The 17,419-nt window shown below is 39.1% G+C and overlaps 2 protein-coding genes across 2 annotated transcripts; both read left to right on the plus strand.

Moving 5' to 3' along the window:
- Window positions 1–175: 175 nt before the first annotated feature.
- On the plus strand, window positions 176–2,113 carry LOC136759840 (probable G-protein coupled receptor 139). The gene is made up of 2 exons (XM_066714923.1): window positions 176–277; window positions 875–2,113. Exons 1-2 carry the CDS (start codon window positions 205–207, stop codon window positions 1,882–1,884), a joined length of 1,083 nt encoding a protein of 360 aa, XP_066571020.1. The 5' UTR covers window positions 176–204; the 3' UTR covers window positions 1,885–2,113.
- A 1,856-nt stretch (window positions 2,114–3,969) lies between these two features.
- Window positions 3,970–17,147, plus strand: traf3ip2a (TRAF3 interacting protein 2a). Its single transcript, XM_066698907.1, has 10 exons — window positions 3,970–4,669; window positions 5,408–5,468; window positions 8,569–9,285; window positions 9,895–10,054; window positions 10,458–10,675; window positions 11,075–11,163; window positions 12,081–12,149; window positions 13,422–13,526; window positions 15,179–15,253; window positions 15,788–17,147. Exons 2-10 carry the CDS (start codon window positions 5,414–5,416, stop codon window positions 15,956–15,958), a joined length of 1,659 nt encoding a protein of 552 aa, XP_066555004.1. The 5' UTR covers window positions 3,970–4,669; window positions 5,408–5,413; the 3' UTR covers window positions 15,959–17,147.
- The last annotated feature ends 272 nt before the right edge of the window (window positions 17,148–17,419 follow it).

Raw genomic sequence — 17,419 nt, forward strand, 5'->3', positions numbered from 1 at the left:
AGATGGTGATAGACATCCTAAAATTATATGTGATGGGTGTAATAAACAACTACTTAAATACCTTGTTACATCTGACTATAATATATTTTACTCGGTTCATGTTCTTTATACCCACTAAATATCCAGTTGTCACATTCAATTAATGTTTACCATCTAGGTATTATAAAGCCTGATACTGTCTGCTGTTAATGAAGACTTTGAAGGATGCAGGATACAAGTGTCTTCGTTATCATTCAAAAGGTCTATTACCCTTTTCTGTGTGCTGTGGGAATACCAGGTTTGTAGGAGTTTCTTTATTTGTTGTTGTAGGTCTGTATGCAGTAGCTAATATGAAAATAGACACTATTTAATTCCATTATTAAAACTGACTCTTCCATTTTACAGGAAACATGCAGGAGAAAAGTACAATTGTATAACATATGAGTTCAATATGCCCATGCTTGGTTACAATTTGGCATTTTTATATCCCCTGTCCTTCGCCAATATTATAGAAAATGACATACAAAAACATGTTTTGAAAGAACTGGATACTAACCTAAGAAACTGAATTGACTATACACGACTATTTGTAGTGCAAGCCACAACAGAATAAGGTGTCATATCAGAACTGGACTTAAATGTGGAAATGGCATTCAGAACTCGACTGATACTGGTCTTCAGAGAAAGCTGTGTCAGTGTAGAACAAGTAGAAATTGTCAGTGTTCATGAGGTAATCCCTGCAGTACACCACTGTCATGAAGATATTTAATCTTGTTATCTGCAAATGAGTAAAACAATAAGTATTGTTTTTTCTATTATTATATTAGCAATGGGTTATAAAGATTAAAGTTGATGATCTGATATTTAATGAGATGCCCTTCTTGTTATTCTACAGCCAACCTCTTCACGTTCTACATGATCAGGTTCCGCAAATGTGGCATGTCAGAGACTGCAATCATCTACCTTGGCTCCCTGGCAATTATGGATTGTTTTTACTTGATTTGGGTGATACTTCTCGACCTAACCTTGACATTTCACCAAGCCCAGCCCTTCTGGCATTCCTACCCTTGGTGTGGGATCCTCTCGTTCCTGCAGTATGGCTCCTTGTACAGCTCCTCTTGGATCGTGGTGGTCTTCACCATAGAGCGCTACCTGGTGCTCAGGATCACTAAAGCGAAGAAGCACTTCTCTAAGACGGGCATTATCGTGTTCATTACCATTCTGATAATCTTGCTTTGCCACATCATTTCCATCCCGCTGTACTGGATCCACGATGTCACATTGCTGAACATCACGATGGCTGGCGAGAACGTCACTGTGTCCAGGTGTCTGTATAACAACAAGCTCTATTCCACCGTGCTGGTATGGATCACCACTTTCCTCTCTGGAGGAATCCCCATCATTCTAGTCATTGTCTTTAATTCCCTCATCGCACACCATCTCCAGAAGGCCAGGAAGATGTTCACCAAGGAGGAGAGAAGGACCATGAAAGGAGTCACCTCCAAAGGCATGGTTAAGAGGACTATCATGCTTCTGTGCACCGTGTCTGTTACCTTTGTTGTCCTGAGTCTCCCTCGGTTCGTGACCTACTGCATCCTGAGAACCATGTATAACTATAAGGAATTCAACAGGAATGATTACAGCCTGCCCATCAATGTCATCAGTGACCTGGCAAACATGCTGCAAAATCTCAACTCCACCACTAACTTCCTCTTGTACTGCATGGTGAGCAGGAGGTTCAGACAGGAGCTGCTCTGGCTGCTGACCTGCAAACCCAAAGGCAGGGAACTGGGGTCTTTCATCACTCAGACAACCATGAAAGTGTTTTCTGTCATGGATCATAAAGCGGAGAACTCCCGAGATTCTGTCGATGTGGTCCTGACAAAACTAAATCACACTCAGTAATGCCCTAGTGCCACTGTGAGCTTCCACATCCACAGTCTGCCTTTGTAAATTAATTGGAAGAAGCCCCCACTTATTAGCACAGAGTAGTGTTTTGTTACTTAAATTTACCAAATGGTAAATATATTTTCCAGTAGCATTACGTTGCATTTAATACACATTGCACATAACAAACTACAGTGAGGGGAAAAGTATTTGATCCCCTGCTGATTTTGTACGTTTGCCCACTGACAAAGAAATGATCAGTCTATAATTTTAATGGTAGGTGTATTTTAACAGTGAGAGACAGAATAACAACAACAAAAATCCAGAAAAACGCATTTCAAAAACTATATAAATTGATTTGCATGTTAATGAGGGAAATAAGTATTTGATCCCCTATCAATCAGCAAGATTTCTGGCTCCCAGGTGTCTTTTATACAGGTAACGAGCTGAGATTAGGAGCACTCTCTTAAAGGGAGTGCTCCTAAGCTCAGCTCGTTACCTGTATAAAAGACACCTGTCCACAGAAGCAATCAATCAATCAGATTCCAAACTCTCCACCATGGCCAAGACCAAAGAGCTGTCCAAGGATGTCAGGGACAAGATTGTAGACCTACACAAGGCTGGAATGGGCTACAAGACCATCGCCAAGCAGCTTGGTGAGAAGGTGACAACAGTTGGTGCGATTATTCGCAAATGGAAGAAACACAAAATAACTGTCAGTCTCCCTCGGTCTGGGGCTCCATGCAAGATCTCACCTCGTGGAGTTTCAATGATCATGAGAACGGTGAGGAATCAGCCCAGAACTACACGGGAGGATCTTGTTAATGATCTCAAGGCAGCTGGGACCATAGTCACCAAGAAAACAATTGGTAACACACTACGCTGTGAAGGACTGAAATCCTGCAGCGCCCGCAAGGTCCCCCTGCTCAAGAAAGCACATGTACAGGCCCGTCTGAAGTTTGCCAATGAACATCTGAATGATTCAGAGGAGAACTGGGTGAAAGTGTTGAGGTCAGATGAGACCAAAATCAAGCTCTTTGGCATCAACTCAACTCGCCGTGTTTGGAGGAGGAGGAATGACCCCAAGAACACCATCCCCACCATCAAACATGGACGTGGAAACATTATGCTTTGGGGGTGTTTCTCTGCTAAGGGGACAGGACAACTGCACCGCATCAAAGGGACGATGGACGGGGCCATGTACCGTCAAATCTTGGGTGAGAACCTCCTTCCCTCAGCCAGGGCATGAAAATGGGTCGTGGATGGGTATTCCAGCATGACAATGACCCAAAACACACAGCCAAGGCAACAAAGGAGTGGCTCAAGAAGAAGCACATTAAGGTCCTGGAGTGGCCTATCCAGTCTCCAGACCTTAATCCCATAGAAAATCTGTGCAGGGAGCTGAAGGTTCGAGTTGCCAAACGTCAGCCTGGAAACCTTAATGACTTGGAGAGGATCTGCAAAGAGGAGTGGGACAAAATCCCTCCTGAGATGTGTGCAAACCTGGTGGCCAACTGCAAGAAACGTCTGACCTCTGTGATTGCCAACAAGGGTTTTGCCACCAAGTACTAAGTCGAAGGGATCAAATACTTATTTCCCTCATTAACATGCAAATCAATTATTAACTTTTTTGAAATGCGTTTTTCTGGATTTTGTTGTTGTTATTCTGTCTCTCACTGTTAAAATACACCTACCATTAAAATTATAGACTGATCATTTCTTTGTCAGTGGGCAAACGTACAAAATCAGCAGGGGATCAAATACTTTTTTCCCTCACTGTATTATTTATCTGCATGTCCTGAGTATATAGTGCAGCTCTGTGTGATAATCTATTGTCAGTCACTCAGAATAAAGGCATCTGTAAATACATACATAAGAAAATGGTACCGGAAAATCTTTTATTTTTCTGTTATGTACAAGACAGGAGAATAACTGTAAGACAAATCTTCTGTTCTGTGAAGGCTGGATTACTTTTAAAATGTAAACACACATATTGCAAGTATTTCAACTATAAAATGTTAAACACTCAGAAATCAAGGGACAAAATACTCTTAAACTCTTTCAAATACAAAACACTAAAGGTATGTCTTCTGCTTTAAAATGCAGACCTATACAATGATACAAATTATTATTATTTTAGAGCTGCATTAAAGCAATTAAGTGTTTACACTTTAAAATCTGAATACATTCCTTTCATTCATTTAGATGACTGAAATAGTAGGCTTGTACAATATGTGGTTAATGTCTGAGCTGCATACAGGGTTTAGTTGTCCTTTTTAACAGGAACTATATAGCCCTATTTTATATGATTATAAGTCTCATAAATGCCATCTTGCAAACATGATGAACAGTAAACCTACAATCTTACAAATATGCAGGCCTACAAAGTACAGAGCTCAAGCTTTTTGAATCCAAAAAGTAACAGGAAAAACAGTACCCTTGAGCGAGAGAGAAACGGCATTTAATTATTATTTTCTTTTCACATTGAAAACCCAGGCTAACACCTCCAATGCAACAAAACTGCTTCTGGTTTCTCTCACCACACCTGTGCAAATCCAGCGCTACGTCTCTGTACTGACGCACAGGAGCGGCGTGACGTAGCGGCGTGACTGCGGGCAGAATTCCGTGCGCCTGTGACGCGCGTCCTGATTGGTGGACTCCGCTGTAATTTATGCAGTAGATTTGCATACACGGGGTTGTTTTTCTTCCCGATTTGCATGTTTGAAAATCTCTTCCTTGTGAAAAAGCGCCGCGGATTCCCATCAGGGCAGCAGGTTTCCTCTTGTGCGGCTGCAGCTCAAAGGTACGGACATTGTTTATGTCATGTATATATTTGCAACAGAAGACTATTAAACATTATGAATTATGACATGTATATAGTTTTAAAAGAGTTGGGACAATGAAATATAGACAATGAGTGTTGGGAGGATTAACTGATTTAAAGAACTAGAAACAAACACTGTGGTTGAATGTGCTCATGAACAGCATATATTACCTTAACTTTACAAAGGTGTATGTCATTTCATTTACTTCAGGTGCCTTCACGAAGTCTGTTAAATATTGTATGTCATTTTAAATAAAGTACTAAATACAATTCAGTGAAAATGAGTGATGATTTGTTCTGTCCCAAAGACTGATCAACAATTCTGCTTCATTGTCAGTCTTTTAGAGCTGCCTGTATTGTATATGGATTTAAGCAAGAGTTGGCAGCCAAAAGTTTGTATAGATGTCAAAAATAATGCATTTGGCAAAAGCCCACTGTATTTTCCTTTGAAGAGTATGGTCTCCCAAAAGATTAACAGAAAGGAGCTCTTTATGTTCGATGTCCTACTCTGTCGCCTCTCTGTCCTGGGATGTCTGAACACTTGGACCTCGCACTTCAGCTTCTCTAATAAGCTATTTTTAATATTTAGATAATTTACCATGATGACACATGTCCTGTTTTTTTCATGGAACCATGAAAGGTTCATCATTGCGTCCACTCTTTTGTATGACTTTCATTTTGGTTATTTCCTCCTTTCTCTCTATTCTTGTTTCCCAGCATTGGATGTTGTTTTGGAAACATAGTCGGCCTGAACCACAGACAATGGATTCATTCACAGGTGACTCATTTATCAGGCAGAGGGGGCTGTGTGTGTGTTACAGGGGCCTTTACAGTGAGGGAAAGAAGTATTTGATCCCCTGCTGATTTTGTACGTTTGCCCACTGACAAAGAAATGATCAGTCTATAATTTTAATGGTAGGTGTATTTTAACAGTGAGAGACAGAATAACAACAAAAAAATCCAGAAAAACGCATTTCAAAAAAGTTATAAATTGATTTGCATGTTAATGAGGGAAATAAGTATTTGACCCCTTCGACTTAGTACTTGGTGGCAAAACCCTTGTTGGCAATCACAGAGGTCAGACGTTTCTTGTAGTTGGCCACCAGGTTTGCACACATCTCAGGAGGGATTTTGTCCCACTCCTCTTTGCAGATCCTCTCCAAGTCATTAAGGTTTCGAGGCTGACGTTTGGCAACTCGAACCTTCAGCTCCCTCCACAGATTTTCTATGGGATTAAGGTCTGGAGACTGGCTAGGCCACTCCAGGACCTTGATGTGCTTCTTCTTGAGCCACTCCTTTGTTGCCTTGGCTGTGTTTTGGGTCATTGTCATGCTGGAATACCCATCCACGACCCATTTTCAATGCCCTGGCTGAGGGAAGGAGGTTCTCACCCAAGATTTGACGGTACATGGCCCCGTCCATCGTCCCTTTGATGCGGTGCAGTTGTCCTGTCCCCTTAGCAGAAAAACACCCCCAAAGCATAATGTTTCCACCTCCATGTTTGACGGTGGGGATGGTGTTCTTGGGGTCATTCCTCCTCCTCCAAACACGGCGAGTTGAGTTGATGCAAAAGAGCTCGATTTTGGTCTCATCTGACCACAACACTTTCACCCAGTTCTCCTCTGAATCATTCAGATGTTCATTGGCAAACTTCAGACGGGCCTGTACATGTGCTTTCTTGAGCAGGGGGACCTTGCGGGCGCTGCAGGATTTCAGTCCTTCACGGCGTAGTGTGTTACCAATTGTTTTCTTGGTGACTATGGTCCCAGCTGCCTTGAGATCATTAACAAGATCCTCCCGTGTAGTTCTGGGCTGATTCCTCACCGTTCTCATGATCATTGAAACTCCACGAGGTGAGATCTTGCATGGAGCCCCAGACCGAGGGAGACTGACAGTTATTTTGTGTTTCTTCCATTTGCGAATAATCGCACCAACTGTTGTCACCTTCTCACCAAGCTGCTTGGCGATGGTCTTGTAGCCCATTCCAGCCTTGTGTAGGTCTACAATCTTGTCCCTGACATCCTTGGACAGCTCTTTGGTCTTGGCCATGGTGGAGAGTTTGGAATCTGATTGATTGATTGCTTCTGTGGACAGGTGTCTTTTATACAGGTAACGAGCTGAGCTTAGGAGCACTCCCTTTAAGAGAGTGCTCCTAATCTCAGCTCGTTACCTGTATAAAAGACACCTGGGAGCCAGAAATCTTGCTGATTGATAGGGGATCAAATACTTATTTCCCTCATTAACATGCAAATCAATTTATATAGTTTTTTAAATGCGTTTTTCTGGATTTTTGTTGTTGTTATTCTGTCTCTCACTGTTAAAATACACCTACCATTAAAATTATAGACTGATCATTTCTTTGTCAGTGGGCAAACGTACAAAATCAGCAGGGGATCAAATACTTTTTTCCCTCACTGTACACTCACCTAAAGGATTATTAGGAACACCTGTTCAATTTCTCATTAATGCAATTATCTAACCAACCAATCACATGGCAGTTGCTTCAATGCATTTAGGGGTGTGGTCCTGGTCAAGACAATCTCCTGAACTCCAAACTGAATGTCTGAATGGGAAAGAAAGGTGATTTAAGCAATTTTGAGCGTGGCATGGTTGTTGGTGCCAGACAGGTCGGTCTGAGTATTTCACAATCTGCTCAGTTACTGGGATTTTCACGCACAAACATTTCTAGGGTTTACAAAGAATGGTGTGAAAAGGGAAAAACATCCAGTATGCGGCAGTCCTGTGGGCGAAAATGCCTTGTTGATGCTAGAGGTCAGAGGAGAATGGGCCGACTGATTCAAGCTGATAGAAGAGCAACTTTGACTGAAATAAGCACTCGTTACAACCGAGGTATGCAGCAAAGCATTTGTGAAGCCACAACACATACAACCTTGAGGCGGATGGGCTACAACAGCAGAAGACCCCACCAGGTACCACTCATCTCCACTACAAATAGGAAAAAGAGGCTACAATTTGCACAAGCTCACCAAAATTGGACAGTTGAAGACTGGAAAAATGATGCCTGGTCTGATGAGTCTCGATTTCTGTTGAGACATTCAGATGGTAGAGTCAGAATTTGGCGTAAACAGAATGAGAACATGGATCCATCATGCCTTGTTACCACTGTGCAGGCTGGTGGTGGTGGTGTAATGGTGTGGGGGATGTTTTCTTGGCACACTTTAGGCCCCTTAGTGCCAATTGGGCATCGTTTAAATGCCACGGCCTACCTGAGCATTGTTTCTGACCATGTCCATCCCTTTATGACCACCATGTACCCATCCTCTGATGGCTACTTCCAGCAGGATAATGCACCATGTCACAAAGGTCGAATCATTTCAAATTGGTTTCTTGAACATGACAATGAGTTCACTGTACTAAACTGGCCCCGACAGTCACCAGATCTCAACCCAATAGAGCATCTTTGGGATGTGGTGGAACGGGAGCTTCGTGCCCTGGATGTGCATCCCACAAATCTCCATCAACTGCAAGATGCTATCCTATCAATATGGGCCAACGTTTCTAAAGAATGCTTTCAGCACCTTGTTGAATCAATGCCACGTAGAATTAAGGCAGTTCTGAAGGCGAAAGGGGGTCAAACACAGTATTAGTATGGTGTTCCTAATAATCCTTTAGGTGAGTGTATATGGCTTCATTATTTTTCTTTGCATGGGTGTAGTTGCATTAGTATTGTTTTTGAAGACGCACTGACAAGAATTGTGTAACTCTCTCTTTCAACATGCTTCTGTATATATAAAAAAAGATTAAAATGATAACAGACAAACTATAACAGGGTGGGTAAAAGTCAGTACCATGTTTTTTATTGCATTTCCTTCCTCACTGAGCAGACCTCACTTTATATTTGTTATCTGTATTTTAAGACTTCCACTCTCGCAGAAGCATTCCCATTGAAATGGATGAGTCCATGACATTATTGGAACTTTTTGCAAAATTTAAAGAGGAGCGTCGCTTCCCGGAGAATAGAGAGAAAATGGGGATTGTGGATGATTACTCAGGAATTCAAGAGGAGATGGCCAATGGACCAGGACAGGGCCGTTCCAATTTAAATAAGTTCTTAAATGTCCAGGACAATGTCTATCAAACTCAGGCTTCGGAGGAGGACTCATGGCTGAGTCCTGAGATAAGGCCCAATCCATCAAGGAGCAGGGTTTTGGGGGCCAATACTTCACCAGGGCTGCAGCAGTTAGGAGGGCCGCTACTTCAGAGATGTTCAGAACCAGCCCCTAGCTATTCACAACAGTTACCAGGCCCTTCAGAAGATAGTTACTATTACACAGATTTGAAACTACATCCCAGCAAGGGAAAGGGTTTTGAAGAAGTCAGAGTTTTCCCTCAGGAAAATATAATCCATCCGTCACTGAACAGACCATTAGACCTCCCCAGTAAGGACACTGGCTATGGATCCGAGCCACAGAAGGACATGGAAATCCAACTGCATGACCCTCCTTTGCCTCTGAGATCAGACTTTGGCAGTCCTATAAGTGAGGATCCGATGATACAGGGGGACAGAGAAGCTGGATTCTGTGTTAGATCACACAGTGCTCGTCAGCAATGCCATCACTACATGCCTCCTCCACGTAAGTTGCACTTCAGACATGACTAACAGGGATAGGGGATTTATCACTGTTCACAGTCCATTTTGTAATTTTTTACATGTAAATAATGTTCCTCATTTTTTATACCCTGACTAGTATAAATGCAACAGCTCACTGCAAGAAAACAATCCTTACAAATGTATTTTAAAGATTTATAAACCAAGTCATTTTAAATGCAATCAAAGCACAATTATTTGTCAATGGGATAAAAACATGTATCTTAAAATATTCAATCGAAATTACACACATATAAATACTTTTGCTTAAGATCGGCAATACAATTGGGTCATATGATTATATAGTTTATAGAAATAATTATAGTTTAGCAAAGAAACATCAAAGTTATTAACACAAACAATATCTTTATTCTAAATGTACACAAGACATTCTGCTGTCTTTCTCTCATATGCCCAGGCCTGCACTATGTTCTGGAATAACACCATCTCTTAATAAAGACTAGTTCCTTATAAAGTTACAATAATGTAAACTGAACTCTTGTTCTTCTACATGCCTGATCTAATAGAGTCATCAGGGTATAATTTGATACAATCTGCACATAGCTTTATCTGTTGTTCCTCTCCCAATCCACAGAACGCCATGCGGTGGAATGCAGCTATGCTCACTCTCCACAGTCCTGGACATTCCCGCGGCAAGGTGTGGATCCCAGGCTGTGCGCTCTTCAGCAGCCGATTGGCAGATGTCACCCTGAGCCCCAGGAAAATGTCAGGCATTGGCCAACGCCACAGGGCTGGTAAGTAAAGCACGTCTGTGGGATTTTCATCGCTTCAGGACTTCTAAGCTCAAAACATTAATGAAAAGTTAACATAAGTGAAGCTTATCCTGCTTGTGGAAACATTTGCTTAAAAGACAACTAGAGAAGTCCGCGTATCCGTAATGCACACATTTTCAGTACTTGCATAACTTAAAGATCACATTGTACATCTTTGTTTTCTCTGTGATATCAAGATTATTGACCTGAGATGGAAACACAAACTGGGGAAGAAAATATCTGGTTCACTGAGCTGTGGTATAAAAAGAACGGTTTAAAGAGCAAAGATGTACTTGAGTAAAAATAGTGGTGGTATGCAAGTGTCTATAAAAAGAATTTCAAAATGTTATACACTGACCACAGTTATTGCATTGACCTTTTTCAGGAATCAGCCCGGCTTTGCATTTAATGTGAGTGACACTCCACCTGCCTCCTGTGGTGTCAATCATATCCTTCACACAGCACCGCCCTGCGCCGCTCAGCCTGTAGAAGTCATGTCTCAGATCGACCTGATCCCCGCCCCGGGCGCAGGTGGGGTGCGTGTTGGCAGAAGCAATGAGAGGCAGGGCGTGATGAAAACCATCAGCCTGCCAGATGAATGCCGTGAGTGAACATTATAGAGTTATACTTTACCATACTCTTAGTGTACACAATGAAAATATTCTATACAAGTTATCTGTAAGTACTTTGTTATTAGAAAACTTAATTTACCTAAAATAAAAAAACTCAGGTATTTATTTTATTTTATCTTACAATGAACAGTAATCAAGCATTTTTTACCAATTTGTTTTAAATACTTTACCAAAAACTAGTTAACTTGAGAAGTGTTTCTAATTTCTCAAAATATACTACAAAAGTATAATTGTTTAAGAGCCTTTTTTAGTCACACTGAAGTTATATTTATCATGTCTATTTGGATAATGTGGTTCATGTTTGATTTTATATTGAGAATTGAAAGTGCAGAACATCCGGGCAGAGTTTTATTTGCTCGTTCAATTGCAGGAAATGTATTTGTCACCTATTCAGTGGACACGGCTCGTGAGATACTAACATTTGTGGAATTTTTGACAAATCAAGGCTTTCGACCAGCAGTAAGTAAACTTCTGATATTGTGTTTGTTTGTGATATTAAAGTACTTCAGGACTGTCTGACATTAATATCATCACTCATAATTTCTCATGGCATGAACAGAGAAATGAAATTGACTGGCTAGCCAATTAAGGAACATTTGTTGTTTACGTCATTCAACTTCAGCAGGTTCAAAGAAAAGACATCACATTACATTGCTTCTACAGAATCAATTTAATATAAGATAAAAGTGTACAGAGCACACACATGTACTCCAGGCAACAGTGAAATGGACTGAACAATGCAATTGTTGAAATCCTCCAGCTTAAATGTCTGATTGCTTGGCCTTTCAGAAATAAAAGTGCTTTCATTCCCTTTATGTTTGAACATTTGTGTCCATTTTTAGCTTAAAGTTGGTCAAATTCTTGGCAAAACAGAAACAGTCATATTACAAAATACAGGGAAACCTTTGGTCCAGCTGAATTGCTAGTAGTTACCATGATTAAAGTCAAAACATACATCTTCCCAAGTTACAATTATTTGCCCTAAGAATCAGTGGCCTCCGGGACCTTCTCTACACTTCCCCTGCACACTTTACAAAGGTTACCCATTCTAAGACACTGAAAAGACACACAATGAGCAGGGTTATATTGAAGTATTGTAAGTTTCAGATATACAGCAGTAAAATATAAGAAAGTATCAATTTGGTTATGCAAAATGCTCTTATCCTTACAGAAAGTATTCACAGTTACACTTATGCAGTTTTATAATTGCAGTTATAATGCATACCACAGCAAGAGGTAGGTCAATTGAAAACAGGCTTCAGAAGCTCCATTATGAACCATTGTAGTTGCATTAAACTTTTTGCCACATAATCTGAGCTGTATTTGTATTTTCTTTAACATAATGATTGCTAATGGCATCTCTTACTGTGTTCCAGATTGATATATTTGACAACCCTATAAGGCGCATGGACATCAATAAGTGGATGGACAGTTATTTAAAAGATGTAGGTATAATGTATTTAATATGTTTAATATAGTGATGCTAAATATAGTTACATTATGCACTTCCAGTTCAGTTGCATCTATAGAGCATACCTGTTACGTGACCTTTTTTCGGGCCGCTGCCATCATGGTAGACAAGTCCTGCCCTGAGTGCAGAACGTTAGAGCGCTTCAATAGAAAAAGAGCTTCTAATCTGTGACCAATGATAAGAAAATAATAATAATAATAATCATGATAAGTGATTATCGGACAAAGTAATTTAACTACCATGAAATTAATGGTGAAGTTTTTAATTTGAACTGAATCATTATATTAAAAAATCATAATGTTATATTTGCTTTACAGTTAGCAGTTTATTTAGAATAAATATAAAATTTTAATTAAAGATTGCTTAAAGAATACCAGTTGTGAGAACAAGTTGCCATCATTTTTACATTTTGTTTTTATTTTAGCTTGTCTGCAACTTGCCTTGAATTTGATGATTTATATGATCACAGTCATGTTCAATATTATAAAATTATCATTATTGAATAAACAAATTTGTCAACCATATTTTTACACTGAATGAATACAAAATGTAAGCAATACTGATAATGATTAAAATTAGTTTAAGAAATACTTTATCGAATCGAGATTGGAACCTGACAGAAAAAACATAATTAATAGTTTAAACTTAGTGAAGGAGTGCATAATGAATAGTGATGAAAGACATAATATATATGATTTTTTAAATCAAAGAAACTTGAATTTCTAGATACGAGCAGATAATTTCAATATTTGACAGGGTAAATTGCCACAAGCTTTTTCACAGAAATAAATATGTCTCAACATTAACTTCCATATTTACACACAGAAATGTCTAGGACATTGATGACGTTGTTGAGTTAGTTGAAAGGCAGACAGAATCACACACATTCATAAGTGCACAGCAGGCTAAGACCATTGACCTGTGAATTGCTTCCCTTGTCTACGACACACGTGTTCGCTCTATACCTGTAAAACAGCACAAACAACTTGTTGTTGCTTTTGAAATATATATTGTGATGAATAGCTCAGTCCTCTGCATTTGTCCTGACCCAGAAGCCTCTTGACAAGGCTGTGCACCTGCATCCTAGTTAAGATAAAAGCTGTATTGTGACTGAAATAGGATCGTCTTGAAAGCAATGTGAAAACAGACAATAATGAAACCTGTTTATTAGGTATATGCTCAGTGCAGTGACACTCTGAAAGTGATATTGTTTGCTGTGGTCTTACTGTGAAATTTTCTATTGTAGAAATCTGTGCTGATAATTGTTGTTGTCAGTCCCAAGTATAAGGAGGACATTGAGGGAGATGGGATGGATGAGCATGGGTTACACACTAAATACATTCATACAATGGTAAGTAGTCCTGAAACTTCTGAATCTTACTCTTTATTAACCATTAACAAAAAAAAAAGTTTTAAGGAGAAACCTCACTTTTATTTAAAGGTCAGTGCTGCAGAGATAAAATCACCTGTACTATATGAGACTAATAGCCAGAGAACCACACTTATACAAGTATTCAAATCCCAGACTCTGTGATGAAAGGGGTAGCAATAAGCATTTTAAAAACTTAACACATTGTAGTGAAATGTTAACAATGCATTTGAATAATTTCATAAATAGGGCCCTGCATTGTTTACATTTGTTATACTGCAACTTCAACTAAAATAAGTTGAGACACACATTCCAGACAGCAGCTCCCATAGACCCACCCATGATATACGTTCACATGTATAGCTAAAATAAACAATGTTGTGCTTATCAAAATAATGGAGCCTTGATCTTCAACAGCCCATTAGGATTTAGAAGCCAAGCCATTAGTAGACAGTTGTGACGCAAAAGGTTATGTAATCTATTTTATAATATATTTGATCAATGCCTACAAGTAGCACTCACTTATGGCTCTAAAACCTGGTCAATAAATGAAAAATAACAAACTAGAAATAATACAAAGAGGCATGGAAAGATGTATAATTGGAATAAGAAGAAGAGACAGAAAAAAATGCATGGATCCAAGAACAAACAAAAGTATATGACATCATTGTCTGAATACCAGACCAAAGATAGAGAAAATAATCTGATTTAAAAAGGCGGTCACATAAAATATAGGAAGATTAAATACGAAGCTTTGCTGGGGTGACCTGGAAAAGAGAAACAAGTGAAAACATCATGGGGAGACCTTCATCAATCATTTGATTGATACAGGCTGCTGATGATATATAACTGATATATAAGGAGATTCTTGTATGGATCTTTCCCTAACCGTTTAATTTTTGTACTGAAATGTGTCTTGCACTGCTGCCACCTTGAGGTACCTGCATGTCAATTCAGTCATTCAGACTCCAGGACCCTATATTGACACATTTGCAGCCAATGCCAAGACATTGGAATTGACAGCTGGCAGACTGTGAAGTCGCAGACTCAGGGACTAGTGTTCAGCACGGCACGACTGCCAGAGCAGAGCTGTCCAGCACAGCCCAACTGTCTTGTCTTTATAGTGGAATGGCACTCACTCTTGACACAGCATATAATCACTTGCTCCAAACAACGCAGGCTAGTTCTATCTGATTATGGAATCAGAGGTTATTTTTAGTGGACTGTAATAGGAAATAATAACTATAATATTTGCTAGGGATTAAATGGAAATAAAGGTCATTTTGTGCATAATAAAGGCACAGATGTTTAGCAGTGGTTAATTACTTCTACATCACTCATGGATAATACTGTATATATCTCTAGGCTAGGAGAGGACAGCTTACCTTCAATAAGGGTAAAAAAAAATGAGTTCTGAAACTGGAAAGGGGAAGTCGTCTCTTAACACTTAAATCCTAGCTCTATAAACAGTGTTTGATGTAGTATTACCACTGATACTTAATAGCAAATAAAACAATTTTACATTTAACCTGATAGTATCTATGTAAAAAAATAATGATTCAATGAAACTCATGACATCCACTACACGTTGGACATATGTCATAACTTCTTGTTTTTTATATTTGGGTTTTCAGATGCAGAATGAATTCATACAACAAGGAAGCCTGAATTTCAGATTTATCCCTGTGCTTTTCCCCAATGCCACCAAGGTGAGTACTGCTGACTACAGCTTTGCAAATGAGTGGGGGAGTCTGGCTATCATAATATAAGCATAGAAAGCGAAATATTAGCTATAAACAGGGATTCATGTTTTTCAATGATTATATATTCATTCAAAATCCTATTTAAATTCTAGACTGATTACAGTACAATGGAGGTGCATTACACGTTTGCAGGTATTCCTCTTGCTAGTTGATTAAAACATCTTAAGTATTGAATAAGTTCAGTAGAAATATAGCACCTTTCCCCTTAACTAGTCTGTTGACTTCAGTGTGTTAATTTACTTTGTGCAACACCCTAAAAGTCGATTAGGAAAAACTTTAAGAAGAAAGCTATTAAAGATGTCTCTTAGCAAGACATTGAAGTGAAAGACAACAAACAAATCTCTTGGGTTCCAGAGTATTGATTAAAATGAGTAAAGTGCACTTATATCATGTTTTGTTTGTTACTTTCTTGTTATGTTTTTAGTATTAGACTATGTTTAGAGCAAGTTTGAGTTTTGCAGTGTTTGTGTGTCTCTACAGAGGCATGTCCCTGGCTGGCTGCAGAACACCCGTATCTACAGATGGCCCATGGACACTGAAGACCTGCTGCTCAGACTGCTCCGAGAAGAAAAATACATCTCCCCCCCACTGGGGAAAAGTCTCACTCTGCACATAAGACCTGTGGGGGCAGATCAGTTAATTCAATCATAATGATGTGTACAATTAATATATTTCTATACACTGCACAGATGTATACAATTCCTAAACAAAAAAAAGATTGTCACAACCAATGAAATGGGTCATACAGCCTAGATGTGTTTTTTTAATTCCGTTTTTCCTGATGCCAGATTTATCAAGGAGCCCCCAGGGAGCAGCACTCAATTGGGGGAGCACTGCCAGGACAGGGTGGATACAAAAAAGGTTCGGTCATCCTCAGAACTGCATATACCAAAGCCATTGTGCAGCTTCTCGGGGGGCTGCAGGTTTTGTTTGATAGCACAAAAAGTAGAAAACAGCTTTGACAGTGTACAGTTCGGAGGAAGTGGGCTTTGTTTCTTTCAACCTGCGGAAGCATCGAGTAGCGGTGGACTTGATTAACCAGCAGCTCCACAGTGGGTGAAAGAAGGGAAAAATACGTGTAGATACCAAATGTAAAAATAAATGGTATAAATAAACTTGTGAGGTTAGACTAAAAATACTTTTTTTCACTTGCATGGTTCTTGCCATAAAATCAGAGGTGGATGTACCATAAATATGTGGTGTCTATGGAATACTAAACCGTAATGTTTCCTCACTTTAAAGACAAGAAAACCTATATTCCATGCATGTATAATATAACTATATATAATGTTTGATAGCTTTGTACAGTATATGATTATTTTGTAACATAAATACAATTTTCTAACCAAGTTGTATGAGTTGATGAGTTGATGGTGGTGTGTTTATTTACTTCATTTTGAGAATTGTAATTGAATCACCATGTATACAGACAGCTGGTGAAGATGAACAGTAATATTCAGTGTGCTACGCACTATACCCCAGTTTTCAATAAACCATTTTAAAACGACCCTATTTAAAAACAATGATCACTTATCTTTGAGATGCTTTCTAAAACCAAATATATTTCAAACCTTGCATGTGCTATAATCATTGTAAATGTCTATACTTGTATTTTTCTGCTCCTGAAGATCAGGGATATGTGGTATATACTCCTGTTCTGTTTGTTTGCTGAAGGAGGCCCCCCTCTGTTCTAAAATGTTCAATTAAATTCCCATAGGTTTGATGTATATTGTTGTTTAATCAACATGTTTACAATCCTTATAAATATTGCAAGCATTGTCTATTCTACAAAGTAAAAAAATAAATTGAGTCTGAGTCTTGTAAGTCCTCTTGTGGTGTCAGAATTATTCTATTGCTAGCTAGTCTTGCTTAATTGCTTTAATTTAACTTATATCTCACTTATTCTCATGTAGATACCAGGTGGGTTTTGCTGTGAGCTATTTGTAAATAGATTTCTTAAATTAGCCAGCAGTTGGTGTTTTGTAGATTATTTTGTAGATGAACATCTTGAGGATTTAGGACTAAAATAATTGTTAAACTATTATAATTCTCCAGTGAAGTTGACAGGATCCATATAATTACTCATACAAAGCTAATCTAATCAAATCAAAT

This window comes from Amia ocellicauda, chromosome 1, assembly GCF_036373705.1.
Source record: "Amia ocellicauda isolate fAmiCal2 chromosome 1, fAmiCal2.hap1, whole genome shotgun sequence".
Lineage (NCBI taxonomy): Eukaryota > Metazoa > Chordata > Actinopteri > Amiiformes > Amiidae > Amia > Amia ocellicauda.

Bases quoted from the DNA above. Each gene is read 5' to 3' on its own strand.
- LOC136759840 (XM_066714923.1), top strand. From the start codon at position 205: ATGCAGGATACAAGTGTCTTCGTTATCATTCAAAAGGTCTATTACCCT. The intron at 278-874 runs GTTTGTAGGAGT...GTTATTCTACAG, and splicing joins GTGTGCTGTGGGAATACCAG to CCAACCTCTTCACGTTCTAC.
- traf3ip2a (XM_066698907.1), top strand. From the start codon at position 5,414: ATGTTGTTTTGGAAACATAGTCGGCCTGAACCACAGACAATGGATTCA. The intron at 5,469-8,568 runs GTGACTCATTTA...CTGTATTTTAAG, and splicing joins GACAATGGATTCATTCACAG to ACTTCCACTCTCGCAGAAGC. The intron at 9,286-9,894 runs GTAAGTTGCACT...CCCAATCCACAG, and splicing joins TCACTACATGCCTCCTCCAC to AACGCCATGCGGTGGAATGC.